This window comes from Anomaloglossus baeobatrachus, chromosome 8 (assembly GCF_048569485.1).
Source record: "Anomaloglossus baeobatrachus isolate aAnoBae1 chromosome 8, aAnoBae1.hap1, whole genome shotgun sequence".
In the NCBI taxonomy this organism is placed as follows: Eukaryota; Metazoa; Chordata; class Amphibia; order Anura; family Aromobatidae; genus Anomaloglossus; species Anomaloglossus baeobatrachus.
The window spans coordinates 28501927-28522251 of NC_134360.1; the positions used below are offsets into that span (position 1 = coordinate 28501927).

Consider the following 20325-nt stretch of genomic DNA (forward strand, 5'->3'; position numbering starts at 1 on the left):
AGCACTTTGCTCTGCCCTATTGCGGGCAGAGTCGAAAACATAGGTGCGCCTGCGCGACCTTCGCTAGTTCTCTGTGTAGGAGACAGATTTTGCCCTGCAATGTGGATGAAGCGGGTAACATCATCCACATCGCCGGCAAAAAATCTTGCGCCTGTGCAGAGAACTCACCGATACGCGCAGGCGCACCTATGTTTTCAGCTCTTCCCGCAATATGGCAGAGCAAAGTGCGCCTGAGCGAGCTGGGGATATGTTTGGGCAACTGCAAGATTTAGCCCGGCGATGTGAGTCATGTCACCTGCTTCCTCCACATCGCTGGGCAGAATCTTATGCCTGCGCAGAGAACTTGCCAGCTTGCGCAGGTGCACCTACGTTTTTGACTCTGCCTGCAACAGGATAGAGCAAAGTGTGCTTGCACAAACTGGGAATATGGAGATTTTTCCCACCTACGTGGATGGCGTCCAGGGTGTCATCCACGTCAATCAGCACAAGAGGTGGGCAAAAGGAGGGACAGGAGTCGCAGGTTAGGATCCTCATCAGATCGGACTGGACAATTTACATACAGGGCAGGAGATTTTATAAAGTTATTTGTATTTGTGGGGTCTACAAGGGAGTCAAGGGGTAACGTGCACCTTTATAGAATGCAGCACAGGAGCTGCTTAAGGTGCTAGTTTTAGTTTAGAAGGCCAAAATCTGAGGACAGGTTCCCTTTAAACTCTGCTTGGCTGCTTGTTAGTCTCTTTGATCACATGCTGTGGGGGAACCAATCATATTCGCTTCCCTCCTATATATGCTGGCTGGACTATTCCATTAATGCCAGCTATAGCGTCTCTATACTGGTCTAGTGAGGTGGTGGTTGTAGTGCATTATTGCTGTGAGCAGTTGTTGTGTTAACCCTTGTTGTATTTTTGTTGCTGCCTTCCTTCTCTTGCTTTTCTCCTTAGTTTCTTACTGTTTGTTCCTGTGAGTTTGCAGTGTGTCTGAGTTTCGGTATTCCCTGTCTGTTTAAATCTGTGTAGCCATCACACACCTGCCCCTTCCTTTCCTTGGTGGAGGTGTAGAAGATTAGATCTACTTAGGAAAATATCTAGGCACGGGACATTTCACCATTAGTGGTAACCTTGAGATTAGTGATAGACAGAGTTCCACTAGTGAGAGAGACAGTATAGAAGCCCCCTGTTGGTTGCTATTCTGCAGTCACACTGTGACAGCATGAAAACCTGTCACATAGTCTCAACCAAAAATTGAAAAAAAATGCAAATTTGATAAGACTCCAATATAGGAGAAATGTTTTCCTTTATTAACCCATTGTCCCAAAGTTTCATCTCCAAACTGCAGGATTGGGGGTATAATTCTAGTTTACTGTTAGATTGTAGACGAATCTGAGTAGAAAGAGAATATTCATCACAATACTACATCTTGCAGGACACCGTCAGGAGAATATGTAGGCACGGGACTCAGGCATCTTCACCATTAGGGGTAACCCTGAGATTAGGGATAGCCTGAGTGAGGTCCCCTAGTGTGAGGGACAGTACAGACGCCCCTGTTGGCCACTATTCTGCAATCACATTGTGACCGCACGAAGACGTCAGTCACATAGTCTCAACCAAGAATCGAAAAAAATGCAAATTTGATAACACTCCAAAATAGAAGAAACATTCTCCTTTATTAACCCATTGTTCCAACATTTCATCTTCAAAATGCAGGATTGGGGGTATAATTCTAATTTCCTGCTAGATTGCAGAAGAATCTGAGTAGAAGGAGAATATTCATCACAATATTCCATCTTGCAGGACACCGTTAGGAGAATGTCCAGGCATGGGACTCAGGCATCTTCACCATTAGGGGTAACCCTGATATTAGGGATAGCCTGAGGTCCCCTAGTGTGGGGGACAGTACAGACGCCCCTGTTGGTCACTATCCTGCAGTCACATTGTGACAGCACGAAGACCTCAGTCACATAGTCTCAACCAAGAATCGAAAAAAATGCAAATTTGATAACACTCCAAAATAGAAGAAACATTCTCCTTTATTAACCCATTGTTCCAACATTTAATCTCCAAACTGCTGGATTGGGGGTATAATTCTAATTTCCTGCTAGATTGCAGAAGAATCTGAGTAGAAAGAGAATATTCATCACAATACTCCATTTTGCAGGACACCGTAGCCCTGAAATCGGGGGTTGTTTCCTGATAAAGCTACTTTTCTTTGTATCTTTTCAGTTTTTTCCGGTCCTTTTAAAAGTCACAAAGTAAAGCTGCCAATCTCCTGAAGAAGCCAAGACAAACACATTTCAGATATGGTCAAGGACACATAATAATGTTGTCTCAAAGCAATTTAGCAGATAAGAGGGTTTGCAGGGTGCGGGAGTGAGGCGGGTTGTTTGCTCGTGATGCAGCTCCAGATATTTGATCTTCAAGTCTCTAATGAGTAGAAAATGTGGTATCAAGATTTCGCTCAGAACATGCTATCTGCTCCGTGTCATTGTTTTATTGTCTGTGGAGCCGTTTTTTCTTCAGTAAATATTTCATCACTTAATTCATGAACCCTACAAGGATTTACTGCCAGCCGCTCATCAGCGACAAACTGCCGGAATGTTTCCAACTATTTACAACGCATGATACTTAAATGGGATCATTCTATTTATGGATGAAGCAGAAATACAAAATTGATGGCCTTATGTATTCTTCATAGAATCATAGAATGGTGGAGTTGGAAAGGACCTCAACGGCCATCGGGTCCAACCCACTGCGAGTGCAGGCTTTCCTAAATCATCCCATCTTAAAGGGGTTGTCCAAGACTTAGATATGGATGATCCATTGTATACATTGAACCGCAGTACCCAAGAATGGCCACTAGGCAGTGTGAACTTCTGGCAGGCTTGGTATCATGATTGGTGGGGTTCCTGTCGTACCCTCACCGATGTAATATTATTGACCTTGCCTAAAGACAACCCCTCGATGCTATCCATACACACCAGATAGCTGTTGTCCAAATTCCCGTGTTTCAGATGGGTAAAGCGTAGAGAGAGAGACTGCCATTGAAGGCTTGTCTTTCTTGTGTTCTTGTTTGACCTACAGTTAGGGTTAGGGATAGGGATAGAGATAGGGCTAGGGCTAGAGATAGGGTTAGGGCTATAGCTAGGGATAGGGCTAGGGTTAGATATAGGGTTAGGGCTAGGACTAGAGATAGGGTTAGGGCTAGGACTAGAGATAGGGTTAGGGCTAGGACTAGAGATAGGGTTAGGGCTAGAGATAGGGGTAGGACTAGGGCTAGAGATAGGGTTAGGGCTAGAGCTAGAGATAGGGCTAGGCTTAGAGATAGGGTTAGGGCTAGGGCTAGAGATAGGGATAGGACTAGAGCTAGAGTTAGGGTTAGGGCTAGAGATAGGGTTAGGGATAGGGCTAGAGATAGGGTTAGCGCTACAGCTAGTGATAAGGTTAGGGGATAGAGATAGGGTTAGGGCTAGAGCTAGAGGTAGGGTTAGGGCTAGAGCTGGAGATAGGGTTAGGGCTAGAACTAGATATAGGGTTAGGGCTAGAGCTAGAGATAGGGTTAGGGCTAGAGATAGGGTTATGGCTTGGGCTAGAGATCGGGTTAGGGCTAGGTCTAGAGATAGGGTTAGGGCTAGGGCTAGAGATTGGGTTAGGTCTAGGAATAGAGATAGGGTTAGGGCTAGAGATCGGGTTAGGGCTAGGGATAGAGATCAGGTTAGGTCTAGGAATAGAGATCGGGTTAGGGCTAGAGATAGGGTTAGGGCTAGAGATAGGGTTAGGGCTAGAGATAGGGTTAGGGCTAGAGATAGGGTTAGGGTAAGGGCTAGAGATAGGGTTAGGGTCAGGGCTAGAGTTAGAGATAAGGTTAGATTTATGGCAACGGTAATAAAATAAATATGTTAGAAAAAACTGAAATATGTAATGAAAAAAATAAGTGAAAAAATATAACTATTTATATATATATATATATATATATATATATATATATATATATATATATATATATATAGACAATTAGAGGTTCAAGGGACAACAAAAATTATAACAATATTTTCTTAAAATATAATACATATGTTTTACGGTTAAGGGGTCCAATACTTGAGTAGTGGAAGGGAATTGGGGAGCGCTGACAGTCCATGGGTTAAGGGGTCCAATACTTGAGTAGTGGAAGGGAATCGGGGAGCGCTGACAGTCCATGGGTTAAGGGGTCCAATACTTGAGTAGTGGAAGGGAATCGGGGAGCGCTGACAGTCCATGGGTTAGGCGGCATACAATGCTTCCTGGGTGAAGGTGAACTTGTTAAATTCTTTAGATTTCAGTGTCTATGTTTTTAGGGAAATACAAGTGCATTGAGTGAACGCCTTGAACACCCTTTAATGAGTCCATAGGGTACAGTAGTGTGTCGCGGACCAGTGAGCCGGTACGTACAGGTACCTCTGTTTATGTGACCTTGTTTGCCTCGGTTCTGATTAATTAGGTGTGTCATTGGCTTGGTGAACCGTTGTGACTGTTTTAGTGCCGTTCTTCGCGCTCTCGGGTTCTCTATCTGGACAAAGCGTAAAGTTTTATGTTAGAATTTCCCGAACAACATGCGACAATAAAAAGTTGTGGAAAACTTAGAGATGAAGCGTTTTATAGGAGACATTGTACAAAGTTGACGTGACGTACGGGGGATCCACTTATCCAAGCAAATCATTGGCAAATGGAACGGCCGCAATATTTAGGTGTGGAAGATGTGATAATGGGCGGATATTGAACACCGGCTATTGGGAGTAATGTATCGGTAAAGCTGCTGTCATGATATGACGACAGGTGTCACATCCAGTACAAGTGGTCTCCCAGCAAATGGAGTAACTTTGCCGTAACACATGGGAGCTGATATGCCCGGGAGGGGAACCCACCGGCAAACAACGCAACACAAAGGGTACACAATACAGCGGTAGGCCCTTTCGCTAGGGTCACCTCCTAGCACTGACTCAAGGCTGATCCCTACACTCCCTCACATGCCCAGATGCATCTGGTCCTTCCTCCCATGCACCAATCATATGCCTAGGCCCTCGCTGGCCCTGAACGCACCATGAGTAGTGTGGACCGTAGTCTTGCAACTGCAATAAGACAATACGAGGAAGGTAATCCAAACAGATGGGAAAGACACAAGGAAAAGCACTCCAAGGTTTCTTCAAGTAGGAATCTTCGCAGCTGCAATAGAAACCACACCACAGCTATACAGCGACGAGCTGCTTCAACATAATCAGCATAGGTATGAGCTATAGCCAGCATAGGGAGGAGTGAGGAGCAGATATATTTAAGAGAAGGGAGTGGCTGCAGCTGATTTTAGATACCTGCATGAAAGAAATGATCCTTATCCTCAGGTACCCCTTCAGTACCTGATTAAATTGAATAGGCTCCAACTCTGGGTGAATGATGCGAGCGGGCACTAAAGCGGATTTGAGATCTACAATGCCCTGTGACTTTCTGATCCCAGATCCCTTGAGATCACATCATCCCGTGACATACTCGTGACAGTTGCATGAACCAATCATCAGCCAGTACCTGAATGTTTCCAGAATCCAGATACTAAATGCTATCAAGCATGGAAAGAACGATAGAAAGGACAAAATTCTGATTGAAATGTAGGAAATAAGAAGAAGGACTAGTTAGATTAATGAGTTGATGTGCACGTCTCTTTAGAGCACACTTACAACTGTGGGCACTGGGAATTAACCGGATTTTCTGGGGTAGTGAATTCCAGAGAACTGGTGCAGCACAAGAGAAGTCTTGGAGATGGGAAATCATTTGGAAGGTAAATGAGAAAAAATCGACCAATCTTCACGAGAGTTTTTCAATTATTTTCACTAAGGAGTGGGATTTATTTAATGTAGATATTCAGCAGTGACAACCATTTATGCTACATTTTGCTCTGTTTTTGTACGTATATATATATATACAGTATATATATTTATTTATTTTATATATATATATATATATATATATATATATATATATATACCGTATTTTATATATATATATATATATATATATATATATATATATACATTTTTGTTAATACATTCTATTTTGTTAACAGCAGTTATTAACCCGGGCGAAGCCGGGTAGTACAGCTAGTATATATATATATATATATATATATATATATATATATTTGTATGAAAGGTCATTGTACACTTCCTGATTTTCTAATCTGCTGTCATTTTATTTTTTAGGATTTTCTTCAGGTCACTTTCCAAACCACAGAAAACTGGGAGAGATAGGTGAGTGACACTGGTGTATATAAACTGTGGACTCTGTGATAATTAGACTGTTATTATGATTTTATTGACTTTTCATCTAATGCTGAGTTGAGTTTCTCCATTTCTGTATCTAAATACCTTGTCACCCACCCCGGCATTCATTATAGGGGGCACATGCTGATTCGTCGCTCTATCTAAATCGCATCACTCCTTGCTGAAAAGGGGATTTTACCCTAAATTTAAGGAGAAAAATGGACATCGCTAAGAATGTATGAAACTTTTACTTTTTGTTTTACTAGTAAACACAAGGCTCTGAATGTACCTGAATGTTATCACCTACTCAGGGACGACTGAACTTGGGCCCCCTTGAGACTCCGCACAGGATCCATCCCAATTCTGCCTCCTCCCCTCAAACCCTCCACACTCTCACTGCCATTCTTGGAAAAATGTGGACATATATATACACACACACACACACGGCCAAAAGTGTTAGAACCCTTGGAGTTGTTCCAGAAAATTAATAATACACCCCTACACTGCAACTTTCCTTAATATCTCTTCAACTCACACTGCCCCATGTAAAATATCCCAACCCACATACTGCCCCTCTGTGAAATATACCCACACACAATGCCTCTCTGTATAATATCCCAACAAACTGCACCTCTGTAAAATATTCCCCCTACACACTGCTCCTCTGTACAATATCCCTACACACACTGCTCCTCTATAATATCCCCAAACACTGCTCCTCTGTATAATATCCCCCCACATGCACTGCTACTTTGTATAATATTCCCACATGCATACTACTCCTCTGTATAATATCCCCTCCACATACATACTGCCCCTCTGTATAATATCCCCCACACACACTGCCTCTCTGTATAATATCCCTCAAGTACACTGCCCCTTTGTATACTATCCCCCCACACAAGCTGCCCTTCTTTATACACACACACACACACACACACACACTTCTGCTCTGTATAGTATCCCTCCACCCACACATTGCCCTTCTGTATAGTATCCTTTCTGTAGATATGTCCTCCTGATATATATGTCCCCTTTCTGGTATATATATGTCCCCATCCTGGTATATATGTCCCCATCCTAGCCCTTCCTGGTATGTATGTCCCCAACCTGGGCCCTTACTGGCCTGGTTTATTTGTCCCCATCCTTGTATATATATGCAATCCTGGGCCCCTCCTGTTATGTATATCCCCTCCTGGGCACATTCTGGTATAAATGTTCCCATCATGGTTTTGTCCCCTTCTTGGTATACATGTCCTCCTTCTTGTATATATGTCCCCTTCCAGGCACCCTCCTGGTGTATATATATCCCAATCCTGAGCACATTCTGGTATAATGTCCCCATCCTGATTTTATCCCCTCCCTGATACATATGCCCTCCATTTTGTTTATATTTCCCTTCCTTGGCCTCTCCTTGTATCTTTGTCTGCCGTAAAAAAAAATCCAAAACATTTTACGCCCTCTGACGCACATCCAGCTGAAGCAAGACAGGGACTGGGGACGTTTGGCACCCCCACCACCCCCGATGATCTTCAGCTCATGCAGCGCTTACCTTTCCCCTGCCAGATGCCATGTCCTTACCATCTCCGCATTGCCTGCAGCAGCAGCAGTGTGATGGGGTCACAGAGTGATGTCCTCATTATGCTGCTGCACGCTGGGTTGCAGGATGATGCGTCATCGCCCTACTCTGCTCCACTGACCTAGTGCCCGCTCATCACTAGTTACGAGTACTGAGCACCCGAGCATGGTAGTGCCCGCTCATCACTAGTTACGAGTACTGAGCACCCGAGCATGGTAGTGCCCGCTCATCACTAGTTACGAGTACTGAGCACCCGAGCATGGTAGTGCCCGCTCATCACTAGTTACGAGTACTGAGCCCCCCGAGCATGGTACTGCCCGCTCATCACTAGTTACGAGTACTGAGCCCCCGAGCATGGTAGTGCCTGCTCATCACTAGTTATGAGTACTGAGCACCCGAGCATGGTAGTGCCCGCTCATCACTAGTTACCAGTACTGAGCACCTGAGCATTGTAGTGCCCGCTCATCACTAGTTACCAGTACTGAGCACCTGAGCATGGTAGTGCTCGCTCATCACTAGTTACCAGTACTGAGCACCTGAGCATTGTAGTGCCCGCTCATCACTAGTTACCAGTACTGAGCACCTGAGCATTGTAGTGCCCGCTCATCACTAGTTACCAGTACTGAGCACCTGAGCATTGTAGTGCCCGCTCATCACTAGTTACCAGTACTGAGCACCTGAGCATTGTAGTGCCCACTCATCACTAACTTGACAGTGCCTTCCTTGCGGACTTTTAGGCTTTCCTGCATTGACCCACATGTATGGGGCGAGCACTTGAGACCTTTGCAGCAGCCGTAGTCATCGAAGCTGTTATAGATGAATCCAGGTTGTCTCCCCTCAAAGTTTTATTGTCTATATTTTTGGAATGTTTGATGACCCGTCATCTATCTGCTCCTATAAATACTAGATAAGAAGCTTTTACTTTCAATGATGGAACAATACGCACAGTCCTGGCACCAAAGTTTGTCCTTTCTCTTTGATTCTGCGCCAATCACATCCCACGGCGAGCGGAGAGTTTCCATTCCCCTCACACCACCGGAATGACTCACGTTCTTCACACTTTGTCTGACTGATAGCATTAGACATATTAATTAAAGAAAACTTCAACCTGATTACGGCTTCCACCTTCTGCTGCTATATTTACTTGAAATGAATGCTCCAGACTGACAAGTGTACGGCGAGGAGAGGAGGACCGGCCGCGTCTTCTGGACGTCCTTTCATCCGTCCGCGTTGTCATCTCCTCTCATGGTTTTTTTTTTCTATGGCTCCATTAGTTTTCCGTTCCTTTTATTCTGCTTTAGGATAAAAAAAATGCAAAAAAACAAAAACAAAAAATAATAGTCAACCAATGAAACCCTCAACAAGACCCTGCAAAGCTCCATCTCCAAGATCCGATGACCCCCAACACTGCTGGCCAGAGAATGAAGGGTGCACGTGTCCGACCACCGCTTCATTCAGATGCTTCAAATGTTTATATTACAAGACCACTGCAGCCTATCAGCCACTGATGGGCTGCAGCCTTCATAGTTACATCAGACAATGTAATGAGATCACCAGGGAACCCAGCATCGGAAAACTACATCCACTCCGATAACAGTTGAACTGTTCTCTACTCACCCTCCCCGGGTCCAGTGTTGAGTCTCCTGCAGCTGGGGGGGCAGGAGTTGTTCAAAAACTAGAAGGGATATTGGTATTAACCCTTGCACTTTCCTAGACACCAGGAATTTAGGAATGTATAATTAAAGGGAATCTGTCAGCAGGGTTTTGCTATGTAATCTGACAGCTGCATGATGTAGAGACAGAGAGACTGAATCCAGCGATGTGTCACTTAGTTTACTGGGTGCAGCAGTTGTTAATCAGTCAGATTCGGATCCAGAGGAGCATAGAATGCTGATTGTGTATAACCCCGCCTACACCGCTGATTGTGTATAACCCCGCCCCCACCACTGATTGTCTATAACCCCACCTACACCACTGATTATGTATAACCCCACCCACACCACTGATTATGTATAACCCCGCCCACACCACTGACTGTATAACTCCGCCTACACTGCTGATTGTGTATAACCCCGCCCACACTACTGATTGTGTATAACCCTGCCCACACCACTGATTGTGTATAACCCCGCCCACACCACTGACTGTATAACCCCGCCCACACCACTGATTATGTATAACCCCACCCACACCACTGATTATGTATAACCCCGCCCACACCACTGATTGTGTATAACCCCACCCACACCACTGATTATGTATAACCCCACCCACACCACTGATTGTGTATAACCCCACCCACACCATTGATTGTGTATAACCCTGCCTACACCACTGATTATGTATAATCCCGCCCACACCATTGATTGTGTATAACCCCACCCACACCACTGTGTATAACCCCGCCCACATCACTGTGTATAACCCCGCCCACATCACTGTGTATAACCCCGCCAACACTGCTGATTGTGTATAACCCCGCCCACACCACTGATTGTGTATAACCCCGCCCACACCACCGATTGTGTATAACCCCGCCCACACCACTGATTATGTATAACCCCACCCACACCACCGATTGTGTATAACTCCACCCACAACACTGTGTGTAACCCCGCCTACTCTGCTGATGGTGTATAACCCCGCCCACTGGACTCATTGGCAGATTTCTGTGTACACTTTCATCATGAGCCTTAGCTTTTGAGCCACAGACTCTGTGTACACTGTGTGTTTCTGTGTACACTGTATATTGACAGAAAGCTGCTTATCAGTGTTGGGGAGTGTTGTTGGACTAGGATGCATGATACATCTAGTCCTGTAGTGATAATCTCCTGCTGATAAAACACTGATTTTATTGAAACTACTGCAAAGCTCTCAATAATTGATACATAGGCGCCTACATCATACTGTTCTCAGATTACATAGCAAAAAACCTGCTGACTGATTCCTTTTAAAAGGTGTTTGTGTGAACCCGCACATTTAAAATCATGCTCCTTTTTCAACCGAAAAGTATTTTTCAGTAGTAAATGTGATGACCCAGATGTAATTGGTTGTTGACAAATTGCTTTAATGACCCATTCGCCATGAAACAAGCTGTATTCACAATATGCAAATGATTTTTTCGGGTTTTTTTGCAACATATAAAAATAGTCTTTCCTTTATGGTTTGCATTCTTCTTATTCTCCGGAGTATACCGGACGAGGGCAGATGCCATTCACGTGGATCCGGAGAACGTCTCTATAAGGGAAAATGTTAAACATATGCAGGGACGTGGGGCTCATACATTGATAATGCGTGTGACAAATGAGCCGTACTGTATCCAGCGTTTTCTAGGCTGTGGGCAGGAATCCATCGAGGTCTCGGTAAGAAGGAAGGTCACCGGAATCTGAATGAAGGATGAATACCGCGCGGCTCTAGAGAACGCTCCGTACAATAAAAGTATGACAGAGGATGATTAATTATATTTCAGACTAAGATATTTCCCAGAGAATACGAGTGTGTTATAAAGGAAAAAAAGGGAAAAAAAAAAAGTTTCTAACCTTTTCTAGATGTAATTAAAGGAGCGGTGTTAACGTCGGGGTTAAGACCGTAGAGGAATCCCAATTCTAAGGCTCACAATAAATAAAAGAATCTCGTTTGCATCGGGTTCTGTCTAAATCCTGCCGTGTCTCGAATTAACGACAGGAGAGAGTATTTTTAATCCATCGATGAATGGTGTTTTCCGCAGTCGGGTTTATCTGCAGCGAGGATCAAGACATGAGCCGCGGTTAACAATGGCTTATCACGGAAAATTCCGAGCAATTAGTATTTAAAGATGGTAAAGACCGCCGCAAGAAGTAGGAGTAATTATTAAGTTGTAGCAATGGTGTTTTTTGGAATAAAATGAATTTAGGAAAACTGTCAGATATTAAAAAATGCAGGTCTATCCTTTAATTTATTAAGTTGGAAAGTGTCATAATTTGGCACTTCTTTGTCGCCAGGCAAACTCTAGAAAGCCCTACGATGACACTGGCTAGTGAGCTGGCAGGTGAGGATCAGTAGTCTCACCACTCCAGTGAAATAACATGAAGGGAAAGGTATGATAGACAGAGGAAACAACAGAGGATAAGGTGCAACTTCACAGATGCAATCAGAGACCAGGACTGCAGCCTACACTGCTTACAACAATAAGTCTCAATTATTGTTATCAAAAATGCAGTTGAATTCCTTTAATTTATTAACTGGGAAAGTGTGATAATTTGGCACTTCTTTGTCGCCAGGCAAACTCTAGAAAGCCCTACGATGACACTGGCTAGTGAGCTGGCAGGTGAGGATCAGTAGTCTCCCCACTGCAGTGAAATGACATGAAGGAAAGGTATGATAGACAGGGGAAACAACAGAGGATAAGGTTCAACTTCACAGATGCAGTCAGAGACCAGGACTACAGCCTACACCGCTTCCAACAATAAGGGGTACTTTGCACGTTGCGACATCGCTACTGCGATGTTGTCGGGGTCAAATCGAAAGTGACGCACATCCGGCGCCGATAACGACGTTACAACGTGTAAAGCCTAGATTCACCGATAAACGATCGCAAAAGCGTTGAAAATCGGTGATCGGTGTAGTGTCAGTCATTTCCATAATTTCGCTGCAGCGACAGGTACGATGTTGTTCCTACTAGTTCCTGCGGTAGCACACATCGCTGTGTATGAAGCTGCAGGAGCGAGAAACATCTCCTTACCTGCGTCCCGCCTGCAATGAGGAAGGAAGGAGGTGGGCGGGATGTTTACGTCCCGCTCATCTCCGCCCCTCTGCTTCTATTGGCCGCCTGCTGTGTGACGTCGCTGTGACGCCGCACGACCCGCCCCCTTAGGAAGAAGGCGGTTCGCCGGCCAGAGCGACGTCGCAGGGCAGGTAAGTGCGTGTGAAGCTGCCGTAGCGATAATGTTCCCTACGGCAGCTATCACAAGATATCGCATCTGCGACGGGGGCGGGGACTATCGCGCTCGGCATCGCTAGCATCGGCTAGCGATGTCGCAGCGTGCAAAGTACCCCTAAGTGTCAGATATTAAAAATTCAGTGGAATTTCTTTAATTATTAACTTGGAAAGTCTCATAATTTGGCGCTATAAGATAAAGTACAATATATAGTACTATACATCCAGTGTCAAATTGTGGCAGTAGGGGTCCGCCGGTAACATTGACTCTGGGGGCCACTAATCAACTACATGCAAATATTACTGTCATGCATGGACTTGGGGTACGGCGAGGCACACAACAAACAAGGGGTACACCGGGGACACTTTAACAACTTTGGCGCTAGGGAGGGGGATGATGGGAGACCTCCTGCACCCACCTACAGCGGCACCCTGCACTCATAACAAGCCCTATACAGGTTCTGCACCTGTTGCCGAGCAGGATTCTTGAAACCCTAGGAAGCCCAACGATAACCCTGGCTAGTGAGCTGTCAAATGAGGATCACTAGTCCTACCACTGCACTAAAACAACGTGAAAGGAAGGTACAACACTCAGGGGAAACAACAAAAGACTTGGAGAATGGCGAGACACAGAGCAAACAAGGGGTACATCGGGGACACTTTACCAATAGTGGGCTGTGGTGCTAGGTAGGGGGATGATGGGACACCTCCTACACAAACCTGCAGCTGCACCCTGCACTCCTAGCAAGCCCAAGGCAGGTTCTGCACCTTTCACCAAGCAGGATATCTGAAACCCTAGCCTTAGGCTATGTTCACATGTTTGTTGCTTTTTTTCTGCTAGCATAACCTGCTCTCTTAGCAGTAAAGAAGCTGCTTAACTGCAACTTTTACACCCCTTTCACACTGTGTTCCTATCCCCATTCAGTGGACCCGTTGGGGCTTCCACCGAACCCCTGCAAAATGAGTTTCGTACATATGTGCCAATGGGGCCATTGACTATAATGGTGCAGATGGAGTTACCGTGTATTCTGCTGTGCACCATTTTCGGGAGTATACGCTTTCTGGAGGTGGACACCCAGATGCAGTCTACTATGTCTGGGTGTCCGCCTCCAGATAGTGTATACTCTCGAAAATAGTGCATGACAGAGCACACAGTGACATAGTCTGCACCATTATAGTCAGTGGCCCCGTTGGCGCATATATCCGAAACCCATTTTGAAGGGGGTTCAGACGGAAGCCCCGATGGACTACTGACCGGAGATCAGAATGCAATGTGAAAGGGGCCTCTGATTCGCTCACACATGAAATGGTGCAAATGGGATGTCAAACGAATTCAAGCATTCTCTTACGAGTTGTGTGATTGAAAGGAATGGGTCTCGCCCAGACGGTTGATCAAAATATGAGTTAGAGATGCCATTTGGTAAGAGACGTTTCGCAGGATTCCAATCTGGTGGTCACTGACCCCTGACTAAGCTGCAGGATGAAAGTCTTGAAAAACCATTTGCTCATCTTTGGTAAGGACTAGTTTAAGCCCTAGCTCTTTAGTCCTGGGATGGTGCATGTACCACTGAAGGGCCCCAATTTCGAGCTCTCCATAAATAGTCCAGCATAACAGACTTCTGACTAAGCTGCTGGATGAAGGTCTTGCGAAACAATTTGCTCATCTCTAGTAAGCACTACTTAAAGCACAAACCCTTTAGTCCAAGGATGGTGCATGCACTGCCGTAGTGCCCCAATTTTGAGCTCTCCATAAATACTCCGGCGTCACAGACTTCTGACTAAGCTGCAGGATGAAGGTCTTGCGAAACAATTTGCTCATCTCTAGTAAGCGCTATTTAAAGCACAAACCCTTTAATCCTGGGATGGTGCACGTCCTACCGTAGGGCCCCAATTTCGAGCTTTCCATAAATACTGCAGTGTCACAGACTTCTGACTAAGCTGCAGGATGAAGGTCTTGCGAAACAATTTGCTCATTTCTAGTAAGCACTACTTAAAGCACAAGCCCATTAGTCCAGGGATGGTGCGCGTACTACCGTAGTGCCCCAATTATAGGGCTCTCCATAAATACTCTTGTGTCACAGACTTCTGACTAAGCTGCTGGATGAAGGTCTTGCGAAACAATTTGCTCATCTCTAGTAAGCACTACTTAAAGCACAAACCCTTTAGTCCAAGGATGGTGCATGCACTGCCGTAGTGCCCCAATTTTGAGCTCTCCATAAATACTCCGGCGTCACAGACTTCTGACTAAGCTGCAGGATGAAGGTCTTGCGAAACAATTTGCTCATCTCTAGTAAGCGCTATTTAAAGCACAAACCCTTTAATCCTGGGATGGTGCACGTCCTACCGTAGGGCCCCAATTTCGAGCTCTCCATAAATACTGCAGTGTCACAGTCTTCTGACTAATCTGCAGGATGAAGGTCTTGCAAAACAATTTGCTCATCTCTAGTATGCACTACTTAAAGCACAAGCCCTTTGGTCCAGGAATGGTGCACGTACTACCGTAGGGCCTCAAATTGGAGCTCTCCATAAACACTCCGGCATCACAGACTTCTGACTAAGCTGCAGGATGAAGGTCTTGTGAAACAATTTGCTCATCCCTAGTAAGCGCTATTTAAAGCACAAGCCCTCTTAGTCCAGGGATGGTGCATGTTCTACCGTAGTGGCCCAATTTCGAGCTCTCCATAAATACTCCGGCATCACAGACATCTGACTAAGCTGCAGGATGAAGGTCTTGCGAAACAATGTGCTCATTTATGGTAAGCACTACATAAAGCACAAGCCCTTTGGTCCATGGATGGTGCATGTACTATCGTAGTGCCCCAATTTCGAGCTCTCCATAAATACTCCTTCCATTTCGAAGCTACATTAGCTTATCCATACTTAATCCTTGAAACTTGTCGGAAAGAATGAAGATGGTATCTGTCTAACTTTCACCCGAAAGAAACACATCTTTGCTTTGAAAGTTATAAAGTAGCAGCCATAACTCGCTGATAAATTGGTTCTTACTGCAATTGTGTGCCAAATAAAAGAGGAACATTAGTAAAGAAATCTTCCGCTGACCCCTCCGTGGCGTATTGTGCCGCTACATGGAGACACTTACGGTAAAAAATTGCCGGTGTTCGTGTTTTCATTTTCAGCCGGAATATGTCCTTTACTGCCATTATGCTTCAGATAGCAAGTTAATTTCCGAATAGATTATGATTGTCGGAGAATTTCATGACTCAAATGCTTAATTTGAAGGTAAAATTCCCCCAGTATTTCTCTCATCACCGCCTTTACTGTAGAGAATAAAACATTCACATTTATATGATCTGATATTAATTCCATTATTGGTATTATGATGGAAGCAAATAACTATCAAGCAGAATCCACTTCTCTTTGTCCTCGGGAGATTTAGCATCACAGAGCCCGTCTGCCTTCCACAATACGTGCTAATGATACCTTGTAATAATTAGAGAATTTAGGAAGAATATTCTCACGGCTTCCTCTATAGGCTCTTTAAGATTTAATATCCGAATTGTCTGTGCTTCAATAGGCACTTTGCAGACTATTGTCTGCAAACTCAGCCCGGTACTTCAAACAGACAGAGAAATTATTGGAATCTTCTGTATCAGGAGCTACAATTATGGCACAGTGGGGTTCTACGCGGAGGCTGGATGGGGCGCGTGTGTGCACACATGGCTGGGGGATTTCAGAATTTATATTTCTGTTATCATTTTTGTATTATTTTAGTATTCAAATTAGCTCTCTCAGTAGACTATAATGCTATTGTCACGGGGTATGAAATGACTGCCCAGGGGCTACTACACTGGCACTCAGACTAGAGACCTTGCACTCGCTGTCCCTTATCTCAGAGGTAGGCTTGATGGTAGCCAGGTCCGAGCCCCCAGCATGACCCTGAGCCCTGATCTTACTCTCCCTCTTCCATAACCCTTGTGGCGGACTGGGAAACACAGTAACAAAGCCCCACAAAAATGATACAGACAAGGGAGAACCAAAATACGTACGCACTCAAACACGAAGGAGTCCCTTGTTTCAGAGGTAGGCTTGATGGTAGCCAGATCCGAGCCCCCAGCATGACCCTGAGCCCTCATCTTACTCCCCCTCTTCCCCAACCCTTGAGGCAGACCGGGAAACACAGTAACAAAGCCCCACAAAAACGATACGGACAAGGGAGAATCAAAACACATACACACTGAAACACGAAGGAGTCCCTTGTTTCAGAGGTAGGCTTGATGGTAGCCAGGTCTGAGCCCCCAGCATGACCCTGAGCCCTGATCTCACTCTCCTTCTTCCCCAACCCTTGAGGTGGACCGGGAAACACAGTAACAAAGCCTCACAAAAACGATACGGACAAGGGAGAACCAAAACACGTACACACTCAAACACGAAGGAGTCCCTTGTTTCAGAGGTAGGCTTGATGGTAGCCAGGTCTGAGCACCAGCGTGACACTGACTCCAGTCCAAGCCCTAATCTTACTCCCCCTCTCCCCCAACCTTTGAGGTAGAATGGAAAAAACAGTAACGACATGGAAAAGGGAGAACCAAAACACGTACACAGTCACTCAAACATGAAGGAGTCCCTTATCTCAGAGGTAGGCTTGATGGTAGCCAGGTCTGAGCCCCCAGTGTGACCTTGAGCCCTGATCCTACTCCCTCTTTTCCCCAACCCTTGGGACGAAATGGGAAACAGTAACAAAACTCCATAAAATCAACATGGACAAGGGAGAACCAAAACACGTACACATGCACTCAAACATGAAGAAGTCCCTTATCTCAGAGGTAGGCTTGATGGTAGCCAGGTCTGAGCCCCCAGTGTGACCCTGAGCCCTGATCATACTCCCTCTATTCCCCAACCCTTGGGGTGGAATGGGAAACACAGTAACAAAACCCCACAAAAACGACACAGACAAGGGAGAACCTAAACACGTACACATGCACTCAAACACAAAGGAGTCACTTATCTCAGAGGTAGGCTTGATGGTAGCCAGGTCTGAGCCCCCAGCATGACCCTGAGACCTAATCTTACACCCCCTCTTCCCCAACTCTTGGGACGGAATGGGAAACAGTAACAAAACTCCATAAAATCAACATGGACAATGGAGAACCAAAACACGTACACATGCACTAAAACAGAAAGTCCCTTATCTCAGAGGTAGGTTTGATGGTAGCCAGGTGTCTGAGCACCAACGTGATACTGACTCCAGTCCAAGCCCTGATCTTACTCCCCCAACCCTTGGGGCAAATCGAAAAACACAAAAACAACATGGACAAGTCAGAACCAAAACATATACACATGCACTCAAACAAGAAGGAGTCCCTTATCTCAGAGGTAGGTTTGATGGTATCCAGGTCTGAGCCTCCAGTGTGACCCTCATTTGATGCCAAACACCCATGTGTAATGAGACACTACACCACTATGTGTCGCCAGACACACTAGTAGAGAATATCTGCAGGGCGTGTTTTCTAGGTGGTGCTAGATACACTAGTGAGGGATAGTCGAACAAGACAGGAGTCAGAAGCCGGAAGATAACGTCAAGTAACAGAGGGAGAAAGACAAGCTGAAATCTAAGTGTGAGCCAAGGGTCTGTAAACTAGGAAGTCGCTTCAAGAACCAGATAGAAAGCGGAGCCAGTGTCAGGGGATGAGCCGAGGTTGGGAAGCCAAGAGGACAAGTTTGGGTACACTGGAATGAAAGGAGCTGGGGTCAGGAAACCAGCCAAAGGTCAGGCAGACAAGGAGTCAGGTCAGAGTAGGGAATAAGATGGGATCAGATATGAGGAACTAGGTAGCGGGACAAGATCAGGTCAGTCACTTATGGGAAGCAAAGACGTATACTGCCAAACAGGAACTATCACTGGCAATGTTCAGGGTGAAACAACTCCCAGATGAAGCTGAGCAATCACGCAGAATGAGGCTCCAATGAACAGACCCCTCCCACACTACACAGGACTAGACCGGGACCAGAGGAAAATATGAGGACCGCTAACTAGAATCATGACACCTGACTTCTGTCTGAGCACTGATCTTACTCCCCCTCTCTCCCCAACCCTTGGGGCAGATCAGGAAACACAGCAGTAAAACCCCACGAAAATGACACAGACAAGGGAGAACCAAAACACATACACACACACTCAAACACGAAGGAGAGACTATACGTTTACAGGGGAATAAAGAAAAAGGAAGTAAATGCACAACAGGGTAACTACCACACTACTCAAAATAGCAAACTACAGGACACCAAAAACTGGATCACCACATAGACCGGCATCACTGGAGCTAAGCTGAAGCTATTAGCTCAGAGAAACAGACTTCCATCCCTTAAATAAGAAGGAGACAGCTGTGGGTGGTAATCAGGAACCTGAGCTCCCAGGAGCCACATGCCAATTCACAGGAACTAACTCCTGCATGACTGGGGAGAAATGGAAATGAATCAGCCGACGTCCGGCTCAGGCTGAGCAACTAGGAGAAATCTGGTTGCCTGTCGGACTCTACAATGTGAACAGAGTCTGATGCCGTTTTGGCACCCCACAAGTCGGCCATAAGTCGGCAGAACGGGACAGCTATAACAGAACAAAAATAAGACACAAGACTATGATATTACGTGAAAAAATGGCCACAGCTTTTATTATCCATAAATCACTTATTAAGTCTTCATGGTACTGCTTTTTTTTTTTTTCTTAAAAACATTCCACCACTGCAAGGTCAGGAGCATGTAATCCTTTTAGGACCAAAAATTCTCACAATGGGAGAATGTTGAAAAACCTATTCAACACTCCAACCACAGTCACCCAACAAGACTAAAGGCCGCTTTACACGCTACGATATATCTAACGATATGTCGTCAGGGTCACGTCGTTAGTGACGCACATCCGGCCTCGTTTGACATATCGTAGCGTGTAACACAAATGAGCAACTGTGAACGAGCAAAAATACTCATCTTATCGTTGCTCGTTGACACGTCGCTCATTTTCAAAAAATCAAACGTCCTTCTGTGCTCCGGTGGTTCATGGTTCCCGAGGCAGCACACGTCGCTCCGTGTGACACCCCGGGAACGATGAACTGCAGCTTACCTGCGTCCAGCCGGCAATGCGGAAGGAAGTAGGTGGGCGGGATGTTTACGTCCCGCTCATCTCCGTCCCTCCGCTTGTATTTGACGCCTGCCGTGTGACGTCCTGTGACGCCGCACAAACCGCCCCCTTAGAAAGGAGGCAGTTCGCCGGCCAGAGCGACGTCGCAGGGCAGGTAAGTGTGTGTGACGGGGTTAAGCGAGGTTGTGTGGCACGGGCAGCGATTTGCCCGTGTCGCATAACCGACAGGGGCGGGTACGCTCGCTGGCGAGATCGCAGCGTGTAAAGCCCGCTTTAGGCACTTATACATCCATTCTGCAAGCCTTACAGAAATATAGACCATAGCTTTCGGATTATAAGGTGGGTGCACTTTTCCTCCCAAAAATTTGGGAGGAAAATGGGGGTGCGTCTTAAAATCCAGTTGTAACGCTTGCAGCCGGTGTAGGGGCAGCGAGTGGAATTAGTTGACCCACTACACCAGAGGT

General features: G+C 45.6%; 1 protein-coding gene across 5 annotated transcripts in view; it reads left to right on the forward strand.

Annotated features, from left to right (window-relative positions):
* TAFA1 (TAFA chemokine like family member 1) overlaps window positions 1-20325 on the forward strand; it is a 527296-nt gene that overhangs the window by 326080 nt on the left and 180891 nt on the right. For all 5 annotated transcript variants that reach the window (XM_075321390.1, XM_075321392.1, XM_075321393.1 and 2 more), the window contains one exon: window positions 6218-6265. In XM_075321390.1, coding sequence (XP_075177505.1) covers window positions 6218-6265 — 48 coding nt within the window. The remainder of the gene's footprint in view (window positions 1-6217; window positions 6266-20325) is intronic.